This window comes from Thalia democratica, chromosome 3, assembly GCF_965202585.1.
Source record: "Thalia democratica chromosome 3, ktThaDemo2.hap1.1, whole genome shotgun sequence".
NCBI classification, from domain to species: domain Eukaryota; kingdom Metazoa; phylum Chordata; class Thaliacea; order Salpida; family Salpidae; genus Thalia; species Thalia democratica.
Genome location: NC_139167.1, coordinates 23,308,322 through 23,327,957, shown reverse-complemented (window position 1 = coordinate 23,327,957; position 19,636 = coordinate 23,308,322). Strand labels below are relative to the sequence as shown.

At 24.9% G+C, this 19,636-nt stretch overlaps 1 protein-coding gene across 1 annotated transcript in view; it reads right to left on the bottom strand.

The window, feature by feature from the left end:
• The window catches only part of LOC145831439 (coiled-coil domain-containing protein 146-like), a 57,293-nt gene that overhangs the window by 20,235 nt on the left and 17,422 nt on the right, over nucleotides 1-19,636 (bottom strand). The window contains exons 5-13 of the mRNA XM_082938696.1: nucleotides 11,586-11,736; nucleotides 8,835-8,992; nucleotides 8,312-8,420; nucleotides 7,787-7,905; nucleotides 7,318-7,407; nucleotides 6,920-7,016; nucleotides 6,201-6,293; nucleotides 1,966-2,075; nucleotides 1,084-1,144 (exon numbers count right to left, since the gene is read on the bottom strand). Of these exons, the coding sequence (XP_082794822.1) occupies nucleotides 1,084-1,144; nucleotides 1,966-2,075; nucleotides 6,201-6,293; nucleotides 6,920-7,016; nucleotides 7,318-7,407; nucleotides 7,787-7,905; nucleotides 8,312-8,420; nucleotides 8,835-8,992; nucleotides 11,586-11,736 (988 nt within the window). The remainder of the gene's footprint in view (nucleotides 1-1,083; nucleotides 1,145-1,965; nucleotides 2,076-6,200; nucleotides 6,294-6,919; nucleotides 7,017-7,317; nucleotides 7,408-7,786; nucleotides 7,906-8,311; nucleotides 8,421-8,834; nucleotides 8,993-11,585; nucleotides 11,737-19,636) is intronic.

The window sequence follows — 19,636 nt, the reverse complement described above, 5'->3', positions numbered from 1 at the left end:
GTAACTTATTTTTTCTATTAAAAATTACAATTTTCATACTCAAAACTATCACGTTAGCTTGAAATAAACATAAAAAAAAACCGTGAAGATGACGTTTAAAGCTAAAGTTATTTATTCAAAGCACTTGGTGTATAGATTTGCACTTTAAACTCAGGTTTATTTGAGAAGTCACTTAGCCTTTATCGATTTAAATACAATAAATGTGTGACTTATTAAAACATCGTGGTAATACATATTAGGCGATGTTTTTTTTTTTTTTTTTTTAAAATTTCGTGATGCTACTACAATTGGCAAAAAGCATTGTGCTTAAAATCCTAATATTTCTGTGAAATGTTCAAATGAAATCGTAAAGATTTAAATTTGAAAGCAACACAAAATTTTACACTCAATTTCTAAGCTTAAGTAAGCTTTTTAAACTTTGGAGTTTTTCTAAGGTGTGATAATTATTCTCAGATAAAAAAAATCAAAATTCTGACACTTAACTAACATATCGTATTAGGCTGCTGTAATACAGGTATACATACATATCGCAAAGGGAGCTAAGACTGATTACCTTGTCTTTACAAAATGTTTTGTCAAGTCGTTATCTTATGCTTCAGGGAAAATACATCTTTTTATATTCTAGCTGTAAAATTATTTTTTGTGGGTAAAAAAATTGATGACGTCACTAAGCTTGGCAGACTGATGGCAATTATACAGTTTTAATTGAAGTTTTTATCTCAAAACTAGTTAGATTAAACTTCAACTTAAGGTCACAAAACCGTAAAGTAAACATTGAATTCAATATGTGAAGTTACATAATAGGTAGCTGTATTTTTACAATTAAAATTTCTTACAATTATACAGTTAAAGTATTCGCAACTGTTATTTCACATTAGAAAATATATTTGTTAAATAGTAAAAGTATGGTGATCACTAAAAGACTAGTTAAAACAAAAACTAGAATTATCGACTAGTCACATTAATTAAAAAACAAATAAATAAACATTACTGGATTTTACTGATATTTAAATAAAAACAAACAAACCGTAAATCTCACAACAAATTAAAGTATTAATAAAACTAAAAAAAAAAAAAACCAACCGTGGCTCTCATGAGGTCTCTGCTCTTCTGTTCCCTTTCATCAGACTTTATTTGCGCCAATCTGTAAAAGTATTATACTTTATCAAGTTATAGTTAAACGTCTCGTATAGTGTCAAGTGAATTAAGTTTTATGCTTTATTAAGCTAAACGTCTCATATTGTACCAATATAACAAACCAAGATCGTGAAAAAAAATTACTAAAAAAACTCATTTTCTTGTTAAATGAATCTTCGCGGGCCGAAAAACTATAAAAAAAATTATAGGGTATAAAGTATAAGAAAATATTAAGAAAAACGGTTATTTATTTACCACTGTTTCTTACAAAAACACAATTTGTTTCCTAAATTTTGCTATTAGGTTATTTTATTTATTTTTCTTTCCACAAAAAACTTTCAAGCTAATAGATACTCGACATTTTAGTATTTTTGCAGGCCATAAGTTGTTCACCACTATGTTATATAGCACGCTTGTAGTTTAAATTTAAAATATAGTATTCTACCTATGACAACTAAAAAATTTTCAAGTTTTTTAAAAACTTTTTACCCGTGAAAATAAAAAAAAACATTCAATATTTCACTTAATTTATAAATGTGAAGGTCCAATACTTTAAAGCAACTTACCTATTTACATCTTAAAAAAACATTTATAAAATTGTAAAAATTTTAAGCTCCTGAAATCAACAGTTTTAAACAATTTAATTGATTCATATTTGACTAACATTTTTTATTAAAGCACTGGCAAGGTCTCTGACCGAAACTTAGTTTGCATAAAAAAGACTTAAAGAATATATATTTTGTTTTTTCCATTCTAGCAGTTGAGATCTCTTTATTTGTTTTCTAAAATTAAAACACATAACAATTTAATTAATTTAATTTTAGTTACCTGTGAAAATCGACCACGGTGGTTCTGAGTTCGTTCTGTTGTTTGACGAGTCGTTGCTCGACATTCATAAAATCTTCAACTTTTACTTGTTGTTCGGCAGTTAGTGAGGCCTGAAAATTAATACTTATTTATTTTATTATGTAATTTTGTTAGATATTCAAGAAATCTTTTACTTGTTGCTCAGCAGTTAGTGAGGCCTTAAAATTATTCATTGTTTTGTTACATATATTTCAGAGTTGCTAATTGTTTTTGGCTAATTTTCTCGAGGTTTTCAAATTTTCTTCCACTTTTTAAAACTACAGGTTTCGGGGTCTATTTTTAATTTAAAATAGTTTCTAGTCGTTCTCTTATTATTTAAGAAATCTACAACTTGAAGTTAGCGATGTTAAGGGTTGGCACTCGTTTTTTTCAAAATTTTTTCCGGATTTTCCAAATTTCTTCATGGTTTTCAAAAGTAGACATTTTCAGGTCTAGTCTTAGTTTAAAGTTAAGTTAAAGGTAAGAAACTGTGTTAAATAGTATAAAATCCTAGAAAAGATACTGTGAAGCTACTTTAAATATGTTTTATTATAAAAAAAAAATTTGACGAGGACAAAATATTTTTATTTATATGATAGATTTTTTGCGTCAAATCAAAATTTTACTACTAAATATGTAAAAATTGCTAAAATTCCAGGTTTTTTTAGTGATTCTTGTTCAAAATTCCAGGTTTTTCCAGTTTTTTCAAAAATTCTTAAATTCCAGGTTTTTCCAGGTAAAGTGGCAACCCTGGATGTTGAATAAAAAATTACCTTGTGAAATATTTTTAACAAATCAGTAGCTTGAACGTAAAGCTTCATTCAAAACTATATTGAATTTTAAATTATAACACCAAAGGCCAAAAAGTAATGTTCGGCTGTTTTTGAAGCCTGCAAACAATCAAAACAAGTTAAGAGCCTCTTGTATGTTTTATTTTGATTTAATAGTGATAAATGAATTTTGGATGTTATTTTTTTACAAACTTCACAAACAGTTTTAATGTTTTAAATAAATAAAATTAAGGACATAGGGAGATAATCACTTTTTTCACAATTTAGTTTTTTTTTATTGAGTTTTATATAAGGTACAAGTTGATTTTTACAGATTTTTAAAACTCAAAATATTTTTTGAGAAATAGCCGGTCGAAGTCGGAGACTACAACTGGTTCCTTATAAGGGGTGGGGCGCAAACTAAAACAGCAAATAACTATAAATCACTAAAAATATATCTCCTCCTACTTTTTTTGAGATAACTACCACAAACTTTCAGGAAATGTTCCTTGCAATATTTAAAAAATTCTGTGGATACAAAATTTAAAAAAGTTAAAAAAAAATTTTATGACAAAAAAACAACTGTTTTAATTGTTAATTTAATTATTTTTTAAAATTTTATTCCGACAGAACTTTCTTAATATTGCAAGGAACATTTCCTGAAAGTTTGAGATAGTCTCTAAAAAAACGTAGGAGAAAATAGATTTTTAGTGAAACAGTCTTTTTTTGCCGTTTTAATTTGAACCTCACATAAGGAACCTATTGTTGCCTCCGACTTTGACTGGCTATTTCTCTAAAATTATTTTGAACTTTTAAAATCTGTAAAAAGCATCTGGTAGCCTTGTTAAAACTCTATAAAATAAGATCAAGTTGTAAAAAAAGTGATTTACCTCCCTTATGCCCTTAACTATGTTATGCTTCTGAGTACATACCTTTTGAAGCCTTACTGATTTGCTTTTACTTTTTATTAAAGTATCAAAAGTTCTTAAAACAATCCAAAACTATTTACAAAAAATAAATATTCCTGAATGTTATAACACTAATAAACTGTATTATAAATAATAGCTATTTTTTGATACATTCGAGGGTTGATTAAATTAAGTTTTTGTGTTAATAAACCATTTTGCATTTTTGAAATAAACTATTTATTAACTAACACTTTTTTCGACTTTTATTTTTAAAATATTGATAGAAAAAAAAATGTTAACTTAAATAAAAAAAAGCATACACTAATGTATTTAAAAAGTTTAAGATGTTTTATTCCAAATTAAATTAGTGTCAAATTTTGTAAAAGTTTGATCAAAGTAAACTTTATTATTTGAAATTAACCTAACAAGTCGGCAGTAGTTAGGTTTTTATTAAAAGATCCAGTAATACAACTGATGAAATAAAGTAGAATTAAAATAACAATGAGTATATTCACAAAAAAGGTGAGGTAAAAACCTACGAATTATGAAATAAAAATGCAAATTGATGGAATATTAATGAAATAGGTATTTGTTGAATATTTTTATATGACTTTTTATAGAAGTTAAACACAATATTAATAGTAAAAATATAAATTGAAAAATTATATTTTAAACAAGCTTTGCTATCACACTAAGAATTACCGATAGTTAAAATCAAAACTTTTTAAGGCATGATTTTCACGTATGCCTTTAAAATATAGAGCTAAATTAATTGAGGTGGAAAACTTCATCTCATTTAAAATTTTAACTGAAAATATATTTAAAAATGAAAATTTTCTGCGCAAAAACCACTTGTGACGTCACTAAGCGAGCACCAATTATCGTTGAGATAATCGAGCGTTTTTTAACATGAGACGAAAAATTATTTGCTAAGCACAAACCTAACTGTACGAAAATAAAACTGCGTTATTTTTATCGAGCTCGTAAGTATGAGAAATTACAACAGAAAACTTTAATTAGTTTAAAATTTAATAAAAAATTATACTTTTATTAGAGAAAACTATATTAAAAGGTTTAAAAAAATAAGTAAACACTTTAACAAGAGTTTAAGAAAGTTAAAAAGCTTTGCTTCATTGCAATATTTCGCTAAATTTAGAATCAGACTAATTTCTACACACAAAGATTAACAAAAGAAAAAGTACACAAAAAAATACTAAACAAAGTTTGCAAAACTTTCAAAACTGTAATAAAATTAAAACAATATTTAAAGTACTATTAACAATTTTTAAGGTGATATTGTAACAGAAGTTTAATTTGAAGCAATAATAACTTAATATAACCTTAAATAAAACTTTTAATTAACCAGTTAGTAAGTTTAAAAACTATCTAAAAAAATATTGACGAAATAAAATTGAATTAAAGTAAGACAGTTATTAAATAAAATCAAGTAGAAAAAATGCATTCACATTTCACACACGGACAAAAAGTATGCGACTTATTAAGGTTTATGACAACTTATCAAAACAGATTACAAAAATTACTGCACAGTTTTTTACTGACTTTTGACAAAAGTTAAACAAAATTTTAATACAATAAACTACTAAGCGGTGCTTAGTAGTTTTGTTGTAATTAAAAAATATATCTTACTTTGTTGAGTTTATTCACAAACTAATTACGAGAATGATAAAGTCTGTAATACAAAACATAATTAAAACTAGGTGAATACTAAAGCATTAATGTCGCTACTACTTGAATATATTCTCCATAATAGAATTAAGTACGGGTATTCGGCAGATAATTCAAGGCAGTATAAACGCCTTTATAAATACAACAACAATTAAAAATTTTATCTTAAAATTATAATTACCAAGGCTAAATACATGCAGATAAAAATTTTATGCGCGAGAAAAAAAAACTTATGACGTCACTAAGCGTGGCAGAGTTGCACTCTTTGTCTTTGAGCGATTTTAAACACGAACAGACAGAAGTAAGGATAAAAATGTGCAACTTTAATCGTGTAAAAAAGTTAAGTTAGTAGTATATTTATATTAATAAACTGTAATAATTTAAGCAATCAATTTATTCTATAACATAATTAATGATTTTCAAGTATAAAAAACATATCTCAAAACAATGCATTTAAGAATCATTGTAGTTTTGTTAATGTATGAAGTAGCTATGTTAAAAATTAAAACATAACCTCTTGAATTGTTTGAGAAAAGTAAGTTTTCGAGAAATCTTATGTTAAATCATTAATTGGGTAAAAAGAATCGATTTAAACTTTGTAGTTGTTAGATTACTATCAGTATCTTAATTAATGTTTTGATAAAATAGCTTCATAAAAAAAGTTATTTTTACATTGTTTAACTTTTTTAGCAGCAAGTGAAAAAAATATTAACAACTTTAGTATAATTTATGTAAAATAATTAACTTAATGGATAAACTTCTTAGTAAGGAATTCAACTACTTTTTAAAAATAACATAATTATAGGTTTTAAAAAGTAAAACTAGAAGGAGATAATTAAAAAAAAAAACTAACTTCTTGAGCGAACTTCTTTTTTAATTCTTTAACTTCTTTTGCAAGTTTTATTCTTTTCTGATAATAAGGCCCGTCGGCCGGGTATTTTTCTTTCTGTTGGAATTTAATAATTTATCATTATTTCAATTCTTCAAACCTAGTTGTAGATTTATCTGGTTTTAAATAAATGAAACAATATTTTCTTTTTATGTATATTACTTTTCATGTTGAAATTGATTGAAGAACTTTGTTTATTTTTTTGTTTAAATTCGTAACTTTTTCAAACTGATAAATCAACTTGTTAATAGTAGCACAAAAAATTGTTTTTTTTTTTAAGCAATTTTTTATTGTTGTTTTATCTACTCATGGTGATACAGTTACACATGAAGACCTAAGCCGTCATTAAATTTAATTTAATAATTTTTAAAAATTAAAACACAAGAATCTTTTTAACTAATTTATCCATTCGTGCCTTCATCTTACCAATTATATAATTTTTCAGCAGCCGTTTATCAATAAACTTAATAAAATTTAAGATAAAAACTTAAGCAACAAGCTATTGATTTGTACCCTTATTTTTTAAAACTACCAAAATATACTACTTAAAATATAAAATAAACAATCCAACTTCTTCACTCAATTTATCAAGTTGCGCCATCATCTTGTTATAAATATCAAAATTTTATTAAATAAATTGAAGTAATTAAATCTTAATAACAAATAAAAGTAAACAAACAAACTTCTTCATTTAATTTATCCAACTGCGCTTTCATCTTATTGTATATTTCAACAGCATATTGTTCCTGTATGATTTTCCCCTTCAATGTTTTCAGATCCCTGTCGTTAATATATGTATCTCATTGTATTTTAATAACTGTTTTTTTCTTTACAAATTGTTATTAATTTAAAATTAGATAAACTTTACCAAAAAAGAAGTATTTATTAACTTGTCATAACTATTTCATACAATGATTGTAACTACATACATTTATTTTCATATTAGCGTAACAGATAGTTCACTATAACATCATCATATAACTATCATTAAAGTAAATAACTTGACAAATTAATTATGTTATGCTTTATGTTAAACATCTTATCATAATGAATAATATTATTTAACTAAATAAATTCTCACCTGTCATTTCCTCTCTGGCGCCTCAACAATTCGTCATGTTCACTTTTCTTGTTCATCGAAGCGTGTCGAAGGTTCATCTCAATCACAGCTCTGTTTAAGAGAATAAAAAAATATTCATAAGTATAGTTGGAAAAAATTACTGCGCCGATAGACGCATTTGTCTTATTATCAGAGTCTAGAAAGATAATTGAGTATACGACAGAAAGATTTTGGACTATGGTCATAAAAAGTTTGTTAAATGGTATATAAAAAAAAAACTGTGTATTGTAGATATGCAAAAAAAAAACAGTTTATTTGTTCCAAAACTTATGTTTAGAAAGCAAATTTTTACTGAACTTTCTTTAAAGAATTTAATGGTTTATGTTGGTGTTTAAAAAACAAACCTTTCAGTTAATCTTTTATAAAAGAACCCAAATACACTCGATTATACATGTACACAAAACACGACACATGTATCAACAAAACCAACCTATCACCAAACAAAGAAGTTTCCCTTTCCTTTTCAAACTCGTAATCTCTTTTCAGAGTGTTGAACTCATACTCTTTGGCTTTCAGTTGCCCCCTCAAATGCTCCACATCTTTACCAACCTGATAAAGATTGATAAATTAATTTCATACTCGTTAGATCTTAAAAAACGCTTGAATTGGTTTGAAACTGTCATTTAAAAACCACGGTATCAAAATATTAAGTTATCATTAATTTTCATAAGTATAGATGACTTGAGTAGATTACTTTAGTTTATATGTTGTAAGCAAATGTTTGAGAACAAAAAAATGTTTGCAGTTAAAAGTTGTAAATAAATAAAAGGTAATCTCTAACAGTTTTAAGCATTATAAAAACTAGTTTTAATCTTGAAGTATTGTTGAGAATTAACTATGTTCTACTAAACACTTAAAGCGATGACTTAAAAATAATAAAACATTGATTAAAAGAAGCCTAGAAGTTTTTAACTTTTAAAATTTATGTTTATTTCAATAAAAAACTAAAACTGACCTCATTTTTTTCATATTCCAATTTGTGGTGTTTGGCATTCAACAAAATAAATTCGTCTTTTAATTCTTCTATTCTTTTTTCTTCTTGCTTGACTTCGCTTGCTACTTCGCTGAAAGTAATTAATATATTAACTTAATTACTTTGTGAACTAAATTTATTGAGCTTAAAAGTATATTTAACCTCGAACTATTTCGTTTTTTTCGCGTAATACTTCATTTAATTTATTTTCAATTAGTTTTGATACATGCAATAAAAAGTTAGACACATACACGTATAACTACATATATGCTTTATCAGCGTGTTTAATAATCAAAACTGAGTTGATAAGTAACATTACATAAATAATATAAAAAAATTTGAAAAATGTATGTTTTATCAGTGTGTTTAACAATAAAAATAGCAATTAATAATTCAACTTAAAAAAAAAGATATATATTTTTTTAATCGTGTATATTGTATCAGTATGTTTATAATCAAAACAGCAACAAATAAGTATTGTCAAAAATAAAAACATCATTACAACCTTGCATGCCTGTATATTTTATCGGTATGTTTGATGATCAAAGCAGGTTCATGTTGAATGTTGAGAACTTCTCCCTTCAAATTCGTCAGTACGTCATCTTTCGCTTCAACGTCTTGCTTGTAAGCGTGCAATAATTGCTCCTTGTCCAACAATGACTCCTATGATGTAATAATTAGGTTAAGTATGACGTAATAATGTAATAACTGCTTGTAAGCGTGCAAAAGTTGCTCCTTGTCCAACAATGACTCCTATGACGTAATAATAAGTTTATTGACGTAAAAATAAAATAACTGCTTGTATTCGTGCAAAAGTTGCTTCTTGTCTAACAATGACTCCTATGACGTAACAATAAGTTTAGTGACGTAAAAAATAACTGCTTGTATTCGTGCAAAAGCTGCTTCTTGTCTAACAATGACTCCTATGACGTAACAATAAGTTTAGTGACGTAAAAATAAAATAACTGATTGTATTCGTGCAAAAGCTGCTTCTTGTCTAACAATGACTCCTATGACGTAATAATAAGTTTATTGACGTAAAAATAAAATAACTGCTTGTATTCGTGCAAAAGCTGCTTCTTGTCTAACAATGACTCCTATGACGCAACAATAAATTTAGTGACGTAAAAATAAAATAACTGCTTGTATTCGTGCAAAAGCTGCTTCTTGTCTAACAATGACTCCTATGACGCAACAATAATCTTTAGTGACGTAATAATGAAATAATTGCTTGTTAGCGTGCAAAAGTTGCTACTTGTGTAACAACGACTCCTGTTATGAATGCAGTTGTTAAGATTTTAAAAATATTTTTAATATAACGGTTCGCACTACATTTTAATCTTTATAATTTTGAGTGATTGAAAACTATTTTTTTGATAAGCTTTATTAACAGTTGCTCCATTATTGACTCCTTTTATGTCGTTAATTTGGTTAAGTGACGTAACAACTAAATTATACTTTACGATATTAAGAATTAGAATATTTATATAGTTTTTTATTTAACTATGACCTGGTGTGATGCAGTAGAAATTTTTTATGTATTTTTACGTATTTGTAACATAAAATAAAAACTTTTGTAACTTAGTAAAAAATTTAAAAAACTATTTATAAATATTTCCTATAAATAAATTAAGTGCTTTAAATATAAAACTTATCAAAATGCTTAGTGACATTCCTATGTGGTTGTAAATTATCTTTTTGATCGTTTAAGGTCTACCAGGGCAAAGTCTGGATTTGAGTGTGCTGTGAAAAAGCTCGAGTTCACACATAAGGGATTGATCAAACCACTCCGATCATCAAAACAAAAGCCCTACGTAGACTGAGGGTTCCTGTTGATGACTAATTTCGTTGAGAAACGGCCAGTTTGAATCGCGTGAATGATTTGTTCAGAAAGTTAAAAAAAAAACAATACAAATTCCGCTCCACTCTTTAGCAAGAAAGGCGGAAAAATTGAAATGTAAAATATGTTTTATCATAAATATCGTTCTCGGTTGACTTTATGCACGAACTAATTACAAGAATGATAAAATCTGTACAAAAATGCATAATAAAAGCTCGGTTAAATATTTATAAAGTAAACTTTTCAGGCTAGTTAGAGGGCCTGTACAAAATATTTGCTTTGTTTAAAATCGAAAAAAAAATACTATTCATTTTTATAAACAAATATATGTATTCTTTTTTTTTTGTGTGTATATGATCCTGACGTCACTAAGCTTTACAGAACAATTTTTTTTTAGGCGTTAAAATTTTATAGAAATTTGCTTTACGATCTGCACTGATAAAATAATTCAAAAATTATGATTTGAAAGCAATTATAGTAAATAGCATATCTGAAAATGTTTGTATTAATTAAAACTCACTGAAATTAAAACTAAGAACTTATTAAACGTTTAAAAGAGTTTTTAAAAAACCTGTAAACCTTAAAAAAATATTTTGAATAATAAATGTACTAGTTTATAAAGTTAAAGTTTAAAAGTATTAATCATATATTTACTATTGTATGGAATGACTACTGAGCTCAAAATTTTAAATTTTTATATTTAACATTTTATGACAAACAAGACAAATATAAATACCTGATAGCACTTAAATCCTCTTTCGTTTACATAATTTTTAACTACTGACATCACTGAAAAGTGATCAAAAAAATAACATATGTAACTACCGTAAAATTTTACCATAAAGTCGTGGTTTAATGTGGCACCCTAATAATACAAGTAAACTTATTGTTTACATATAAAGTATATAACAGTACGACACATTTATATGTAAAATAAAAGACCAATATAAATTGTTTTTTGTTAGAAACACAATGAAAAATATTAGTCTTTACAGTTAGTACAAGTAAGTTGAAACTAACTTTTCAGTTTTACAATTAGTTTTTATTCACTAATAACAAAGACGAATAAATAAGTACTAACAAACAGCAATTTAAGATAATAATATTCAAAGAGCAAGTATATATTTTCTATGCTTACTATTACAGTATATCTTATTAAAAGGTTAATAAAGATTATATAAAATCAAAACTTTAATAAAATAGTAACTAAGTAAGAACAAATTTTTTTACTAACAATATCAATTTTCATTTTCAATGCTTACTTATAAAGTACATATACAAAACTAATAATAGTTAAAATAGTGTTATAAAAATAATCGTACTGATTAAAAATATCAATTTTTAATAAAAAATAGTTTTATATTTTAAAAAATGTTTTAATGAAACAAAATAATTAATTAGAAATTTAAACCAAACCTTCTGATTCACGATGTCAATTTTAATCTGCTGAACTTCTTTTTTCATCTCGTCTATTTCAATTTTCATGTTTTTTTCTTTATTTTCCAATTCGTGCTTTTTTGGAAGTCTCGAATATTCCAAGTTTATTATTCGCAATTCTTCGTTTAATCTGCAAATATAAAATTAATAAATTTCTCAAATATTCCAAGTTTATTATTCGCAATTCTTCGTTTAATCTAAAAAAAAATTAAAAAATTAAGTTCTCGAATATTCCAAGACTATTATGCGCATTTCTTATCTTTCTTCGTTTAATCTACAGAAAAAATTAAATAGTGAAACATTTCAACCAAGGTTAGAAATACAAGAAATATTTGACTATTTAAAGATTATACTTATTACTGTTCTTTATATAGCTTACCAAAAAAGATGTTGTAGAAAACTATGTTTCATACTTTCTGTGAAAGTAATGATTGAACTACTATGAAATACTAACATATAAAAAAAACTTCAATGGAACCTTACTAAATATCACAAAGAAATTTAGTGATATTTATAAAAAATCATTTAAAAATTTACAAAATTACTAAACTTTTACTATTGCTTAATAAGTTTTGACTGATACAAAAATTTAAGGACAAAAAGTTCCGCTGGTAAACAGATTTTCTTACATTTGAAGCTATAACTAAAGATTGTACAACAATATTTAAACGTAAAGACTAACAAGTGAATAAAAAAAAACAGTTTCATAGAATCCAAATTTAATCAAAAAAAAAGTGTTAAGAAAATACTGTCATTTTTATAAAGATTTTAAACTATTAGAAAGAATTTTTTAATTTGAGATGTAAGTTTTTGATAAATATTTCGAGAAATAAGTTTTTAAAGATAACTAATATGTATCAAATAAAATGTTAAAATTATAATTTTTGAAGTGATAAAGATTTGCAAATTGTAAAAATTTTTTTTATTGCATTTAGAATTTAATGTTTTAAAAATAATTATTTAAACATATCAACGAGCAGTTAATTGTATTGATTTGGATTTGTTGAATGCTCTCTACTGAACTATTGTGAATAGCGATTTGAAGTAATTAATTTTGTAAGCATTATAACATGCAATGCTTTTGAAATTTAGATGGCATATATTATATCACTCCTTTAGGATTTGCAGAGGTATTTATACCAAAAAATAACTTTTTTTGTGTAAAAAAAAACGATGACGTCAATTTTTGGAAGAATGCATTATGTTTCTTAGAATAGCTATAAAATAGTCTTCAGTCAAGTTTAAATACTGTTTTAAGTAACTAAAACAAAGTTATTATTACATGTATATCCAGTATATACAGCAGCGAGTACAATAGTAAAATTTTTTAAAACATAGACTACCTTAAAAATTTGAATTAAGAGTTATCAGCTGAAGACGTTTTTTACCATTTCATAATGTAATTAAAGCTCAATTAATTCAAATTTGAACAAAACTAAGAATATGTAGTAAAACTATAAACAATTCATAAACTAAAATTAAAAAAGAAAAAAATAAAACTATTCACAGTTAAAATACTGTGAATCGAAACAAAATGATTTTTTTTTATTTTGAATCACGATAAGAAAAGTTTTAAAACTTTAACCTAATATTTATCTCATTATACGGTAATATATTAATAAGATTTAAACAATAAATATATAAAGACTAAAATAATATACTTAATATTATGGTAACATATTGAAGTGGACTAATAAATGTAGATGCTTTACTATATATAGGAGAGTAAGATGTTAAGAATGAAACTTTAGGATATATAAACAATAGGGTGAAAAATATTCATTATTTGTAAGATTTTGAAAACTTACCACCTAATCGGTCGAACTAATTAAGAAAAATATTCGATGATACTGACTATTTAAATATGCAAAATTACTATTTTCTAGAGTTTTTAATCAGGTTTAGAAGATTGCGTTGGTAGAAAACATAACACGCATTGTCATTCAAATTATCAAAAGTATAGAAAAAAGTACATCAATTAAGAAATGTATCAGATTTCGTACAAACAAGTAAATACATAAGTACAAAATTTTGTTTATTATTCGAATAGGTGTAGGTGCCAAGGTTTAGGAGTTAAAAATAAAGTCAAAGATAAATATTTAAGGCTAAGGAAATATATTCAAAAATAGAGTAATATTATATACAAGTGAGTAAACTAGGATAACATATATTAGGTAACGGGTCAAATATGCACAAAGGGTTATTTTGCACGGTAGTAAAAATATAAACAATCTTAATAAAAAAAAATACCAGCCAAGGGTAACATTGATAATAAAAAATAAAAACAAGTTTTAAACTTTTGCAAAACAAAAACGCATGTTTGACACCGACCCGATATATAGATATATGAGTTAGGGAGTTGGATTTCAAAATTCAAGAAATAGCATAACAACATAGTAAAAAGTTGAATTTTATTAAAATAAGATAAACTTTCAATTTAATAGGAAAACCAGTTAATTATATTTCTTAATGATATGATTCTAGTAATTTGAATAAAAATGCTTGTTACAAAAACATTTTTCTAATCCATTTGAAACTGGTACTTAATGGGCAACGTAGCGTGCATTGCCTCACAAATTTATTTTTAGCAAAATAATTACCTTTACTTAATGAGATTGAACAGCATATTTATTTGTAACAACAACTTTTATGTGTGAAAAAGTATTGTTACGTCACCAATCGTAGCAGAATGTATGTTTTTACTACAAATGCAAAAAGCTCTAAATAGCATTATATTTATACTGTTAATTATATCTAAACAAAGTTCGGCAAAAAATATGGTTTTAATATACTTGTTTATGAAAACTTAGATAAAACTTATATAGCGCAGAAAACTATTTAACTAGTCTAAGCGTTTTTTGAAGTTAAATCAACTAAGATGCTTGTTTAATATAATTTTGAACGGCGAAAAAAGCCATGAGAATAAAAAACCTATATTGCGAACAACAATCAATGTAAAAGACACAAATAAGTTTTAATACATATTGACTTATTTTACATTTAAGTGAACTTTGTAATAAACACTTGAATGATATATTGAATTTAGAAAGAAGTTTTAAAGTTTTCATTTTATTCTACTTCGATACACAACCACTGCTGTAATATATATTAACTGTATTATTTTGTAAAAGTAGAACAATAAAATATATTGGGAACAAAAACTAAAGAGACATGATAAAACTATCAGCATAACAAGATAAAGCTCAATAAAAGTTATTTAAGCATTTGAATTTTTGTTTCAGAATAAACATATATACCGTTCACACAAAAACTTTATTTTAACAAAACTCAGAAATGAAACAAATTTAGCTATTTTACTTTCATTTCTATAACAAAAGTAGACTTTCGAAATTTTTCACATTATTGTTTCTTATTACTTTATTTTTTAAGTGTCACGGTTTAGACCAGGGTTTCCTATTTTTTTTTTCAAATGGTCCCCTTTAGATAAATCAAAGGCTATTGTCCCCTCCAACAACACTACTCAGCTACCATTTATAACGTCTAAGAACTTTTTCTTTTTGCTCTTCACCTGCAACTCCAAGGGTCTCTAGTGTAAGTTTCGAAATTTTAAAATCGCCTCCCCTTTTGCCCCTTACTAATTATTGCCCCCCAACTTACTAAAATCGCCCCCACTTTTGGAAACCCTGGTTTAGAAGTTTACGATAAAGGGTAGAATAATATGTTAAAAGTATTAGTAGATAACGATACGGTATATAAAAGTAAACGACATATATAAAAACTTTAGAAACATGGTAAGATCTTAAATTAGCAACTTATTAAAAAGTTGAAAGATTTTCAACTTTTAATAATCAATAAGTCATACTAATCTTTAAAATGATTAATTAGTTGCAATGTTTAGATTTAAATACCATAAGTGAATGCTTTCAAACATTTTTTCAATATTTTGAGATGTTCTAATTTTCAGGCAATATGACATGCATGCATTGCTTTTTAAATCATTATTTTTTTGCTTTATTTATTGAATTATTATACTAACCAACTCTGTGTAAGAAATTATAATGTTAAATGTAAGAAATTACAGTGGCAAAATACAGATCTTAAATGTATAAAAAATATTGGTTTAAATTACTTGAACTGACATAAAAATCAAATGCTCAACATAAAAATATACTTCACCTACTTTACAATTGTATTACTCTTATTTACAAAATAATTTTCAAAATGTTAATCTTAAATGGTTTTGAGTAAGCTTATGTAAATACTAGTCTACTTTTATAGATCATAAACAAAACAATCTTACAATTGATTTTTTAAAACATAAAAGTATAATAGATGAAAACATGAAAACTTATTTATTAAAAACAAAGTACGTACGAAAAAAACGTATTTTTTTGTTAACTGTATTGTGATACGAATCCAATTTTAAGCTTAAAAAAATTGTACAATTACTAAATGTATATTAACTTACAATTGTTTTAAACAATAACTAAAAAGACATAGCAATCCTTAAATTACAAATAAATTTAACACAATAAAATATACTTAATTTTGTATAAAAAACATTCAAACAAAATTCAGAGTTAAATAAAAGTAACATTTTAGAACTTCAAACTTGATTTGTAATTTTTGCTGGGTTCATCGCATTTGCAATAGTTTTTTTCTATGCTTTGGCGTTATAGATAAAGACTAAGATATCATATTTTAATGGGACAGTGTTTTAGATATCATACACAGTTACAAAAGGTAGAATATACATATCAAAAATTTAGAAATATAAACAGCAGGTTAAATGATTACTTTTGAAGATTCACAAAAGTAGTCATTAAAAGTTATTCATGAATGAAAGTCCGAATAAGTTTACTTATTATTATGAATTATTGTGTTTGTAGGCAATATTGAGTGCATTGCCATTCCAAATTGTAAAACACAGTTAGCTAGATTAATTATTCTATCAATTTTTACAGCACATTTTATTTCATGCTAACTGTCTTCATTCTATGTGTAAAAAAGTAATGACGTCACTAAACGTGGCAGAATGTATTTTGATTTTATTAAATTATTAATGATCATTTTATGAATTTGTTCAATAATTTTAAGTTGATTTTTATGAAAAAAACTTGTTTTTGAACCTATCAAAAAAATGTGTCTAAGTAATACTAAAAGTTTAATAATTTTAAGTCATCTTTGCTGAAAGAAATTTGTTCAGTTTGTTTTCAAAATAGTAAAAGGTTTGCTTTTTTAATATCAGTTTAAAAAAGTTTCAATAAAGGCAGAAGTGAGAGCTATCTTAATGCAAACAAAATTATTGTTTTAAATAACTAAATTGAGAAAAATAACCATTTAAATCAATTTTTTAATTGAAGAATCATATTTCGCATACTTTACTCTTGAATAATTATTATTTCCTAAGTAAAAAGCAAAAAAAAATATGTATAGTAACCTTATTTTATTACTAATTCTAACAACTTATTATTTACAATAAAACTTTATAATATATAAAAATATTAAAAACGTATTTACCTTTCAAAACAAAATACATTTTAAAAAACAATAACTTTTTTTATAAACATAGCCACTGATATAATATAATTCGTTTGAAGCATTTTAAGCTTAAAAAATTTCTTACGTTTTACAATTTACTTGAGGTATAATTTTTCCAAGTTTAATGAAAACTGTAAGTAACAATAAACTAAAAATAAACGAAAAGTACATCTATTATAATAAAAAATTGAAGGAAAAATGGAACAGAACAAAGAAATCAAACACATTGAAGTATTAAACTTACAAATTTAATAACTTAAATGAACTTTTACATTACATTTGTAATTTTTCACGAGTTATCACATTTGAACAGCACATTTCTTTACAGATTTGTTTGAATATGCAAGTTAATACGTCAAAAAAAAAGCCTAACATAAATATTTAGGTAGTATAATAGATGTAGATACTATTTATAAAGATAAAATTTATACACAAATGTATAGTAATTAAAATGTTATAGTTAAAAATTATCAGTAAGCTATTAAAAAAGTAATAATAAATTTTCTAATACACCAGCGGTTGAACTAATCTATACAATTTTCCGATGATTGTAATTTGGAACTGAGAAATACTTGCTACTAAGTACTTCAATTTCCAATTAAATATAACTTATATAGGCTATTCATTGAGCCTTTCAAATTCTATGAATAGTTTAATTAGGCGTCACAATTAAATTGTATCGAGTATTATACAAAACTATACAAAAAATTTCTGTGTGGAAAAAAAATAATGACGTCACTAAACGTGGCAGAATGCACTTTAGTTTGAACTTTCAGGCCAATTAAATTATAGATAAAAATTCGAGCTTAATAACACGAAATGCTTCAAATATATTTAATAAGTAACAGTAAAATTAATAAATGATGATATCAAATAAATCATAGTTTTTAAATTTTCATACTTTTGTTATTATTTTATCAGCAAGTTTTATTACAAATAATTTCTATAAGTAATTAGTTGTACTTGTATTTAAAAGGACTCTATGTTTACAGTTAAAGGCAAAAAAAAGTTGTTTATTAAGTTTATTGTTATAAAAAAAATTATTGAGCTTAACGTTTACTTCTTGACAAATTGAAGCTTGTAAAAATTACAAATAAAAAAATATCTGTAGAAGGAAACTATTGATTTGAGCTACCAAATATCTTTACTTTTGCTTTCCAAGTTAATTAAGATGCTTGATTTATATAAAATTATTTGACATCAAAATAATGTTGAAAATTAAATGCTCAACAGATTTTGCGCACAATTTAATATTTCTTTTTTTATAGACTAAGCTGTAAAAATATGATTTTAATAGGTTTTGAAAAATTCATTTAAATATTATTTTGCATTTGTAGATTATAAACAAAACATTCTAACAACTGATTTTTTTAACAGAAGACTTTAGTAAATAAAAAAATAAAACTTAATTACTTACCAAACTAAAGACACAAAAAATACTGATTTCACTTTTTATTCTGTTTTAAAACTTAGCCATTGATATATTTTAACCTTAAAACGTTCTACATAGTTTGCTTTTTAATAATAAATTGTTCTAAATAATACTAATTAGACATAACAAAACCTTAGGTGGTCAATACACTAAAAGTCAATAAAAAATACATCAATAGCAACAAAAAATAATTAAAAACATTCTAAAAAACTCATAGTTTAATGTATAAAATTTTTGTAATTTTTACTTAACAACATAAGGAATATTTTAAAGTCTTCATTTTACATTTTTAACTTTGGCCTAGGTCATCGAATTTCAAAAAGTTTTTTAGTGGATGACGTTGTTGGTATTGGCTAAGATATAATATTTCAATGGATAGTACTATACATATTATACATAGTTAATAAAAGGTAGAATTCACATATCAAAGTAAAGAAATATTAACAGCAGGGTATATAATTAAGTCAATCTTAAAATTTCAATAACACCAAAGTAGTTATCAAAAATTATTCATGATTGAAAGTCCGAAAATAATAAATGCTTGTCCCATGATATAATTAAAGCTGTGAGAAGATTACATCTATAGGCAATGTAGCATGCATTGCCTTACCAAACAATAATTAAGACAAATTGATTTTAAAATATTTAATATGGTTTACAGCACAATTTATTTTTTACAAACTGTCTTTATTCTATGTGTAAAAAAGTAATGACGTCACTAAGCGTGGCAGAATGTGTTCTGATTTAATTAAATTATTAATATTGTTTTATGAATTTGTACAATAATTATAAATTGATTTTTATGAAAAAAACTTATTTTTTGAACCTATCAAAAAAATGTGTCTAAGTAATACTTAACGTTTAATTATTTGAAGTTATCTTTGCTGAAATAAATTTGTTCACTTTGTTTACAAAATAGTGAAATGTTTGCTTTTTTAACATCAGTTTAAAAAAAAAAATCAATAAAGGCAGATGTGAGAACTATTTTAACACAAACAAAATGAATGTTTTAAATAACATAGCCATGTAAATCTAATTCTAAATTGAAGAAAATATTTCGCATATTTTACTCTTATTTCAACGTAAAATGTAAAAT